Source organism: Neodiprion virginianus, chromosome 3, assembly GCF_021901495.1.
Source record: "Neodiprion virginianus isolate iyNeoVirg1 chromosome 3, iyNeoVirg1.1, whole genome shotgun sequence".
Taxonomy (NCBI): Eukaryota; Metazoa; Arthropoda; class Insecta; order Hymenoptera; family Diprionidae; genus Neodiprion; species Neodiprion virginianus.
In genome coordinates, this window is record NC_060879.1 from 15,736,973 (window position 1) to 15,748,828 (window position 11,856).

Consider the following 11,856-nt stretch of genomic DNA (forward strand, 5'->3'; position numbering starts at 1 on the left):
TAGCGCACGAATCTAGTATCCTGTAGATCGTTAGATCGAGTTCCACTGGTGAACTTTTTTTTTTTGTCGCCAACTCTTTCAACGCCTATATCCACATCACTTAACAACGAAGTTTATTTTCCGATAGAGATTTTGAAAAACAAATGTAATTTCAAAACTTCATCCTTCATACAGTGTGCAAGATGCCGTAAAACATTTTGCTTTCTTTGCTTTTATAACGAATATCATCCGAGCTCCTGTGAAATTTTGGAGCAAGAGTAAAAGGTTACGTGATTGTAAGAAAAACTATAATGTAATTAAAAAAATGAACACCATATATGCAACGATTATTTATTACTGTAAGAAAGTTATAATTAAGGAAAAATATAAAATAAACAGATTTCTTACATTACATTTTTGATTTTTATACAAAAAAAGTTCATTCATTATAAACATTCTCACGTAAGTGATGTGGGTATAGGCGTTAATAGAGTTTAAGAAAAAAAAAGAAAAAAGTTCATCAGTGGAACTCTATCCAGCGATCTACAGGATACTAGACTTGTGCGCTACCCGGTGAGCCATGAGCCGCGTTGTCAAGTGCTTCAACTTCAGCGTATATCCCTCGCTAGTAATTTTTATACATTTTTCAAAATTCATTATTCGAAAACTTCTGGATATCTAGCCATATGGCTTTGGGGATTGGTTATTCTGGTCTGGACCTTTCTGTACTATGTGTATAAAAAATTACAAAAATCCGTCGGCCGTATATTCCCCTTGTCAGTTCTATACTCTGTTCCACGAGAGACCAACACGTTGACGAAGGCCAAACGTGTCCAGTTCGGTCAGATCCCGCTTAATGCTCCGCCCACTTTACCCACTACAGGTAACCGAACTGGTCTCGCAGCCGACCAGACCCGGCTATAGCCGACAAGGGTACTCAAATACTCAAACCTAACTGTTAATTTCAAACGTTTGATTCCAAGCCTGACGGTTAATTTCAAACCTAACGATTGATTTCAAACCTAACGGATAGTTTCAAATTCATTCAAACCGTGGAATATCAGTCGTTGCAACGTTGCGAGTGAATTCGGAATTGTGAATTGAGAATTTTGGCGTTGTTATTCTGGTTAATTAATGCATACGATGGCAGAAAATATGAACGAGGAAGTAAGATAAATTTATTCGAGATATAATGAGACCGTGATGTTCGTAACATTTCACCTTTTAGTCCTTTTACAGAGCGTAGACTTTTGGTGCAGGACACAAATGTACGATATTATGGGTACGATACTGAGTAGCGAGCTTCGCTATCCCCAACCGACCACCATTCCGCCTGAACTTGCGCGACGCTGCGTCTGTCTCTCGTAGAACAGAGTATAGCTAAAACATATACGTATGTTTATGAATGGTAAGTTAACATTCTGACCTATTAGTAAACGTATTATTCACGTTTTCAAGGTATCAATTGTATATTAAACGTATTCATTATTCATGTATCCAACGAAACTAAGTTATGCATGATAGTATCTAACGCTTATTAATTACATGCATACCAATTTTATACTGACTTTTTGTATTATATACCATTCCGTGTTTATTGATGGACACTCTCGACTAAATTCGTAGAGAACTGAGTACTATTAACTATTCAATTACATTTCTGTTTTCAAATAAGTTATGCAAGATTTCGTGCTAAATACTGTAGATGCATTACTAATCGGAAAAATATACTGGTAAAGACTCGCTGGTACTCGTGTAGTACTCGGCGATACTCGAAAGTACTTGTTAGTCACTCGCAATTCTTGCTATACCGTATTTTCATAATTTCGAAAACCTATTTAACTTATTATCCCTCATTTATTAGTCTTACGAATCGATACCGAATAAGCCTATACCTACGAATTGCAAAACATACTCTGTGCGATAAATTTTATATTGTGAAATTGGATTGAATTATATAAATATACCTGTAGTTTGAAAGCGTTATCAAAGTCTAACAATAAACCAATGAAAATTCACTAATAAACATAAACTTTTCATTAAGTTTCTATTATATTATCAGTAACAATATATAACCACGATTCCTCCCTATAAAGTAGCACTTATTTTGAAAATTTTGAAATTCTAATTAAAAATACGAATGATCAAATTTTTTTCCATCCATATTTGACTTGCTTTGAAATTCAACTTGAAAAAGTTTTAGCCGCGTAATGTCAATTTTATTTATTTGACAGTGGCTCAATATCGATCGAAGTCTACACGCGGAATCGTTTTGTGGAAAAAGAAAAAATTGAGCGCACGGGTGCGTCGAAACGCGCCTTTGTATACGTCCGACACACGCACGCATAGGCGAGCTCACCAGCTAAAGCATTCAAAGACTCGTCGAGACACGTCGGTACTCGCGATACTCGTTGATACTAGCTCCTTATTTCACATTATTTGTGCGCTACTTTTTATCGCCAACGGTTTTGTAGAATTTCATTTATTCAACTAAATCAAGCTGCTTAGAACTATCAACCTTATTTTCACAGTTTTCTTGTTACATTTTTATTGTATTTACTTGACTTTATATCAAATTATTAATTTAGATTATGTTTTGATACTTGAGCAATATTCGACATTGAATAGCCCCTCCATGTACATAATAATATTGTGTTGTAGACTCGGCCGCGGGGAGGCGGCCATAAGAGCGGGAGTGGGGCGACGCGACACGTGTCGAGCAGTGGTGTGGGCACGTAAAACGAGAGCAGATCACACTTAGAGCCGTGTAGTTATCTATATTATAACATGTATTCGGATGTTTAATAAACGTGTTACGTGGGAGTTATAACATATTGTGTAAAACGACGACGATTAAACACGTCATTAAATAGAATGAATACTATAGGCTTGCCTAATCATATTTTTAATATAATCGCATATCCGCATGTATTATAAATTTATTTCTGTGTACCGATTTGAAAGCGGCTTGAATAACTAGATCAAGTCGGGTTATACCATGATGATGTTGCTATTTTTAAGAATCGTCTTAGAGAAGTGATATTACATTCCGTTAACAAAATATCGTCATCTAAGTTGAGTTTTTGGTCTGAAAAATAAATGTTTAATGTTGAATCAACCGTTTCAAAAGTGGCCATCGAAGTTTATACTTTCCTTTTTTATCGGCGTCGCAGGTCAAAAGCAAAATATAAATTTATTATTTTGGCCCATGACGAAGGCCTTCTTCAGAAATATAATTCATTCCATTGTGTAATTACTACAGTAAAGGATTCAGAAATAGATGTCACATGTCTGATGAAACAGAAGGAACATGTTTTTGGATTCTTTACTTGTACTTACACATTGAGATAAATTGTAGTTCTTAAGAAAGCCCTACTTCATGAGCCGAAACATTAAATCTGGACCTTACTTTCGACCTTCGACACCAATAAAAGACCAATATATTATTAACACTTGAATCCTTTAGCAAATTAAAAAAAGAAGGAAGGATTTTCTTCTACTTCTCTAGGTAGATGTAGCCCCTCAAACACTATGTCGACAAAGGTGTTCTCAATAGGATGACATCTATGGACTCACCCAAGGTGCCAATCCTAATAAATGATAATATCATGTTTCACCGATCATAAGGATTTTTGCATAATAACATACGCTGTCTGTATTAGCTGTCTTGTTCGTTGTGGAGATACCTGTAAATTTTTTGAATTACTATTCGCAATTAATCAACAGTCTGTACAACATATGATTGACTTCCATTACACGCATTTGAATACACATCAAATGAACATGAATATTCGTAATATCGATGACCACTTTTAAGCGTACACAATTGTCGAGAAGGATTTGACATAATCACGTCTGATGTATACGTGTATCGTTCGTTGTCGAGATACCAAAAAAGACCTACGTTACACGGATTTGAATAAACATCAAATGAATGTTCATCCTTGGAATATATCAGTGACTACGCTTTAGCGTTTGAGGCTCATTCGAAATGACTTGGATCGGAAACGCTTGCCAAAAACGTACTTTATTTGTTGTATAAATACCGAAACCATGCGTAGGAAAAAATCGTTCAATCTTCTGTCTGAAAATTGTATTGATAATGTATATCATACTTTCGTATAAACGAATAAAATAAGGGTGTACAAAGTGTATCATTTTGTAAATTATTATACGTTCATTTACCACATTGAATAAACCTGAAATCAGCGTATTCATGTGGGTATTTTACATGGATATGAAAGCGGTATATCAAAATCGTATTTTTTTTTTTAATTCTATACCAATTTTATACCACTAAAACGCATGATTTCCGTCTCATTGGCGAACCTGTTATTATTGGGTTATGATCTACAATATTGAAAGAGCCGTTGATATCCGCTACGGTCAAAACCCCTTCTCTACTTCGATGTATTTTGTATTCATTTGCCAATATGCAATAAATATTATTGTCCAAGGAAAACCTCACTCAGGGAGCTGAGATGTCGAAAAAGTATTCAAAAATATTTATTGAACCATCAACACCAAAAACAACTGTTCCATAACCTCAATTACGTTGAGAATCTTATTGACATACTTGAGTATTATCTGTGGGTTGTGAAAACATTGAAATGAGTGATAATGTGTTGTAAACTTGTAATCTCTACTAATAAGTCTAATCTAAGTATTAAAGATACAAGAGATCGGGAACCGGAAATAACGGCGAACTGACCGAGTAGCCCTGATTCGTATCTTACTGACAGTCAATATGTTACCCGTGAAGGGTAAGCCTTATCTAGGATAGTGTTACCGATAAAAGCATTATCGTAGATGGCGCCACCTGTATTTTTGCTTTATTTTACCGAAAATCAGTTTGATAATAAGATTTTTGTGTTGTCAGATAAGCCCCCATTTCAAATTTATTTGCCGTCAGATGAACAGACATTTCAAATTTTCGCCGTTAGATGGCAAACATTTCATCGACGGAATGGCTACCGATGAGTGCATGAACATAGATGGCGCCACCATTCGCTGTTTTGCCGATCGTTTCTGTTGCGCGCCCAATATCCACCGCAAGATGGTGTTACCGTTTACCTTACCGACAGCTGGTGTTTCAGGGCACAACTGTTGCCGCAGGTTTGTCGCATACGGCGAGCCCCCCCCCCCCCCCCCATTTGTTGTTGTTTCCAATGCTCGCCGCAAGATAGCTACGTTTTTTATCATATGGTTGGGTGAAATAGAACGTTTCAAAAAGTGACGTTGGATGCTTTCCATAAATTGTAAAATTGTTTCCCACAAAATGCAGGTCGAGGCCTGTAGTATAGAGGGTTAATATTAGGTAGAGGTGCCAATGGGGTGAAATACAACGTTTCAAAATAACAATTGGATGTTTTGATTATACCGTGAAATTTTTTCTCACGAAATAGCAGACGGCATTGTCAATAAATCAGTGTGGGACAGGGGGTATGCGTTGTAACGTGGCATTTTTGATGCCCGTTAAAAGGGGCTCCTTGAACCCTGGGCCGAACCAAAATCTAGGAATTTCCGAAATTGAGTCGCGAAGTTTTTGCAAAAGAGCGCCAGGACTAGAGTCACGCATCCGAAACTACAAGAGGGGACACCTTAGCGTATAGCGTAAGATATTTCGGGTTTTTTTTTGTTTTTTTTCTTTTTCGAGCTACAACGGCATCAGGCAAGAAGTCGACACCGAATTCGAGGAAATTGCGAAGTGGCGGACTAGCGACAATTGCGAAGGAAGGATGTCGAGGCTGCGGAGGGGGAGCCGACGCAGATCCCCGCATCGCGGGAATCCAAGGTGGACGCGATTCCCGCTGGCGGCCGGCGCGTCGCAGCCTCTCCCCCTTCACCCCGCTAACAATTGACCAGCGAACTTGCGACGGACCGACTAGCGACGAGGGAGTACCACGCTCACCGCCAAGACGTCATGGAGCTGCGCGAAGGACCAGATTGCGAGCTAGCTTTAAGTTCTGCGCAGCGATGCTATCGAAGGTGCGCGTCGAGTTGCGCGATCGACGAAATCGATGACGGATCGATTATTGCGTATTCTTGTGGGTATGATGTCACGTGTGGGATGGCGTATCGAGATCCGTGTTGCGGCAGGTAGTAGGTTTTTGAAACCACTCTAGTTCTGGCGGTCGTGATTAGTAGTCACGTTTTGGGGGAGTTTCGCGAAGCAATGGAGTCACCCAAAAATCGCGAGGGAAATGGAAAAGGGGTTGCAAGGATGTAGAAGGTAAGCGCTGCTTCTATCCCCGCGATTGAATTTCGAGCATAATTGCGAAAAGGCTTGCCGAGTAACGGATAGCCGTTTTGGATTTGCGTTGTAGAGAAGTGCTCGAAATTCTTTTGCCGATTCTTTTGCTTGATGACCGTAGCCTGAGTACGCGTGTTAGAGTGAAGTAAATTTTGAGTTTCTGAGAAAGTTGAGTAGAGTCACGGGTTTTAGTTGAATCTTTCTCGTTAGTGAAATCAAGTATAGCCGAATTTTGCCGTACCGGGTCGAGCCGCGTTATCGTTTTTTTTTAGTGTCACCTCTCGAGTAGGTCGAGAAGTGCCGAATTGGAGTGCTCGGATTAGCGGGTAACGTTTTGGAGGATTTTGAAAAGATTTGATTTCGGATGCGTTGCGATTGCGTATAGCTTAGGTTACGTTTAGTTGCGCCTGCATTGAGTTCCGTACCCGTTATTCAAGATAATGTAGATTGAGTTGCATTACCTAGAGCTTGTGTTTAGTTGAAGTTAAATGCAGTGGCGCTTGCGCTTAGTTAAGTTTACGTTTAGTTAAGATAGTGTTTAGTCGAGTTAAGGTGATGTATAGTCAAAATTGCCGTTGCGTTGAGCAGCAGTTGAGACGAGAAGTTTGAGCATTGAGTTTTAGTTGCGTTTAAAATATAGTAGCGTTTGCGGATTCGTTTAGATTCAGGGCAGCTCGCGGTAGCGTCGAAGCTCCGAGTCGGGTGAGATCTCGAGTGAGATTGAGGACGCCGTCTGTTCGGTAGCCCGACGGCGCACCGTCGAATAATTAGTTTTCGTTTCGTTTCAAGCAATAATCGCCATGGAGAACAAATGGCGAATTTGCAAATTGAGAATTGCGTATGCGGATTTTGTGATCGTTGAGTGACGTTTTAGTTAGGGAGCCGCGAGCTCATTAGAGTACGAAATAGAGTAGGTTACGTGTAATTTTCTGTTTAGTTTTAGACTCGCGATGAGCGATTTTTGGATTATATTTTTTTTGTTGTGTACCACCGCTATTGTGAAATATGAGATTTTATTTTACTTTTGTTAAATAGCGTGTGTATTTCGAGTGTCTCTCTCTCTCTCCAAAAATTACCCCTCCCCTCTCCGCGGTACTGAGCTATCGAGCATATGCCCGAGGAATAGCGCATTAATGATTTCGAGGCGTGTTAATCACGCCAGGCGCCCAACAAAACTTTGCGATATTGTTTTAGATCCAGGGTACATCGTGGACGCCAAATGATTATGCACGCGGTAAGTTCTCGGTCATTTTCTCCAAGTGACCGAGGAGCGGGAAAAATCCACGTCACAGCGTTCACAAAAATTCTTCCCAGAAAATGCATATCCAGACTTGATCGACGGAAAATTGTAGTGGGGATGGGTGGTATATAAAACGTGAGCTTATTCCAATATTCACTCTGTTCTCATCGTCTCTTCGCGTCGTGAATTCTTACTTGTGAAAAAAGAAACTCTGATCGAAACGCAATGGATCTGACAAAAGTCAACAACGTCATCCGCCTGGAGAATCTGCCGACCAAGAAGATGTCGGAACGCGAAATTGGGGAGGTGCATAACGTCACTGGGATACGACTAGTCAAAAAGAAATTCGGGGTATGCGTTCTGGCGACGATCGAGGGTGAATACAACGTCTTCTTACAACCGAGAATCGCGAGGGTTTTACAAGAAAAATCTTATCAGCTGGCTGAAATGTGTAAGATGGCTGGGGAAAATCGTCTACAAATGAAATACCATGCTGGAGAATTCAACAAGTTTGAATTTTCATGCAGTTATGTACCGTAAATAATCTATGTGATCACCTCTACTTCTACGAAATTCATCCGCGAGGGTGATAAAGCTGGTGTGTGGGAGACCGAATAGTTAGTCTTCTACCAGCAGTATTTGAGAATAATCGGCAACGAGGATTATTAATATGGAAGATTTATACATCACACCCCGTACACTGGCAAATTGAAATATATGGAAGCGGCACCCTGGCTCGACTTAGACCATGGATACATCCCATCGGATAATATCTGGAAGCATGCGGGGAAAGGATCGATTTGGTATGATGACAACCCTGAATACATCCCGGCATACAACTGCGTCTTTGAAAACGTGCAGTGGCTGAGTAGTTGGTATTTGAAGGAATGTAACCGTCTGCTTAAAAAATGCTAGCAATATGTACAAAAATACCAATAAAATTCATTACAATTATTACAACTATATCCTAGTTCATAGATAGAATTGCAATGAAATATCCAATAATATTATTCACATATCTGGAAAAAATAGAATTTTATACAATTATACATATACCTTCATAACTTTCACCCGTTCGTGTAATATAAATTTATTTCAGGGAAAATATAAAAATATTATGAATGTTATTTGTGGTAAAAAATACATGATGAATAATTGTGAATTTTATGTAATTTATAGTTTTATTCTGCAAATTATCCTTACACCTCACCGCTGCTTCATTTTCTGCCAACTGTCAAAATAGTGTCGTAAAACATTGCTCTAGTAGCAAGTGTTCGTGGGTTAGAATTTCTCCGAATGGTATACGTGACCTTTCTTCGAACGGTATAAACACGAATCACTCAACCCAAGAGTTGGGAAGACCAGATTTTTTTCTCATCAGACGTCGCTCGCCACTGACTTTTCGTTAGCCGATTTTTCCTGTCACATGCCCCACGCTGATTAGGGTTAGGATGTGCAGGCTCAGACGTGTTCATATTTTTTTTTCAACCTCGAATCCCCGTTTCAATAGATGCAAGTATACAATTGCTCCAAACAGCAGAATTTTCAAACGTAAAATTAATTCAATGTAAAATAGAAATTCATCGATCAATATTTTTCTGCGGAATGCACTTGCATATATCAGCAGTATCATATGGTGACATAAAATATATAAACGATACATCGCGAGACGAATGTAAAAATCTACACTATGCACACACGTACCAAACTCATAGACAATTACTCATGTATATCAAATTGAATTAAACAACATCTAGACCCCTAACTTTAGCAGGAAGCATAGATAATGAAGGAAATTGCAAAGGTGAACATTTTTCCGACCACTACGGTAATTGGAACGATATGGTAGCATATGGAGAAATTTTTATTACATTACAAGACTATCATGCAACGGTAAACCTGCAGAAAAGCGAAATTATTCTTAAATCTGGCGTACGATGTGAATATTCGACAGGTAATTATGTCGACGTAGAAGGTGGCACCACATACTGGGACACAAGTCAAGTAGATAAATGCAATTTTGACGGATATGCAGTTTTTACCAAGGATCGGCTCAAAAGATAAAAGACAATTCTGTTGAAAAGTATGGTCAAGAAATTTATTCAGTCGTCGCAAACAAAATGACATTTGCGTTAGCAACTCGTGGAACCCACTCTGTGGATATAGACTAATAAAAACAGAGCATCCCAAACTTATCGGTATAGATAAGATGATCGGAGACTTCTTCGCAGAAAATAATAGAATAGAAGTAATAAATATAGATATTTTCACATACGTAAATTCCAAATTAATTTATCTCGAAAGACATGTCAGAAACCAAATTATCACTCTTGACAACGATACACTACAACAATGCGAAGTCGAAAATAAAGTATTACATTTAGCTTTTTCAACAGCTCCTCTAGCGCCAACAGAATTTGCATTCCATTTAATGAAAAAACCAGGCCACATCGCTTATATTGCAGGCGAAGTGGTGTGTATAGCAAAATACGTACCTGTGAACGTCAGAATAAGGAAGACGAACAAATGCTATCAAGAATTACACGTTTACAAAGGTAACGAGAATTTTTTTTTTTTTAATAATTCATTTAAAGTCGCTGTAACTGCTTGGTTATTAGCGACTACCTTATAAGGATACTTCTTATTATTATCAATTTTCTCACAATTATTTATATCAGTTTAAATTTTTTTTTTCTATTATCAATTCTATTTATAATTCTTATTTTATTGAGAAAAGCTTCCGTCCTGGAACATCCGTTGGTAGTGTTGAGACAATCCTTCATTGCACTTGGTAGTTTCAGTTTGGTTCTGATAGCAGTTAGTTTTGGGGATTCGAATAATATGTGCTTGACACTGTTTTCGGCCCCACACCATTCGCAATGATTTTTAGGTCCTTCGGTTATTAGATACTCATGTGTGATTCTAGTGTGCCCAATTCGCAATCTGTTGAGTACAACTTGCTCTTTACGGGAGAATGAGTCTACTGGGTTGTCCTCTGTGGCCGATTCTCTGATCTCGCTTAAGCCGGTTTGTCTTTCGTTCAACCATCGGTCGTTCCATTGGGTCCAGATTGTTTGTTTAATGAGTTTATTTGTGTCTTGTATCGTCGTTATTGGTAGTTCATCAATAATGTTATTGTCAATGGCTTCTGTTGTTAATTGGTCCGCTTCTTCGTTACCAGCTATCCCTTGATGTCCTGGGATCCATACTAGACTAACTCTTCTGTTGTTGCATGTTAAACTTTTGATACTCTCTTTGATGTTAGTTATCAGAGAGCATGTGTTTTCCGTGTTTTGCAGTGCGATGAGACATGACATGGAGTCTGTAAATATGACAGTGTATCCGTTGTCCTGGTCTTCTGTAGCCCATTTAAGTGCTAACCAGACTGCAGCGGCTTCACATGTGAATATCGGTCGAGAGTCGTAAAGTCTGAAACCTTTTTTTTTCGGTTATTTACCACGGCACAGCTGGCTTGGCCTTTTCCAACTGAGCCATCTGTGTAGTAAGCCTTGTGGTCTTTATATTTCTCTTGGGTAGCTAGGAAGAGGTTCGGATAGGTTTGCTGAGTTGCGGTTTTTCTTGGTAGCTCGGACATATCCAGATTGACTGCAATGCTGTGTTTTAGCCAGGGTGGACCACTATGTTTTCTAGGAATCGGTTGGGGAACTTTTATGTTGAGTTCTTCTAGTATATTTTTAATTCTGACTCTTAGTGGTTTTAATTTGGTGTTCTTTGATGAATAGATTATATCTGTTCCCGGTTTGTCGTTCATGAAGCCAAAGGCCGGGTTTTCTGATTGGGTTTTGGCCTTGATTGCGTATTTAGATGTTAGTTCGGTGCGCCTCAGTTTTAGCGGGCTATCTCCTGCTTCTGCTAGTAGGCTGTTTATTGGACTTGTTCGGTAGGCGCCGAGGCTAAGTCGTAGTGCCTGATTCCGGATACTGTCAAGTTGTCGTAGTGCCTGATTCCGGATACTGTCAAGTTGTTTTAGTCTTGTTGTTTTAGCCGCTGTGTCATAGAAGATTGCACTGTAATCCATCTTTGTTTTAATTATTGCCCTGTACGTGAGGAGGAGTGACTATTTATCGGCTCCCCAGTGGGTGGAGCAGATAGCTTTAAGTATGTTCAGTCTAGTATAACAGTCTGCTCGTAGTCTTTGAATGTGATCCTTCCATGTTAGTTTTTCATCTAAAAGTGTTCCTAGTAGTTCGATACATTTGGTCTGTTTAATCTCTTCATTACCCAGACTCAGAGTAACGTTGCTTTTCCAATTTCCTCGAGAAAATATGATGAATTCAGACTTGGGTCTTGAGAATTTATAGCCACTCTTTTCTGACCATTTTTGTAGGGCATTCAGAGCTTGCTGAACATGAACTGTCGTAGA

The 11,856-nt window shown here is 39.0% G+C and overlaps 1 protein-coding gene across 1 annotated transcript; it reads right to left on the reverse strand.

Annotated features, from left to right (window-relative positions):
- Nucleotides 1-9,759: 9,759 nt before the first annotated feature.
- On the reverse strand, nt 9,760-11,511 carry LOC124299587 (uncharacterized). Its single transcript, XM_046752854.1, has 3 exons — nt 10,854-11,511; nt 10,457-10,794; nt 9,760-9,816 (listed from the first exon to the last, which is right to left on the reverse strand). Exons 1-3 carry the CDS (start codon nt 11,509-11,511, stop codon nt 9,760-9,762), a joined length of 1,053 nt encoding a protein of 350 aa, XP_046608810.1.
- Between the last annotated feature and the right edge of the window lie 345 nt (nt 11,512-11,856).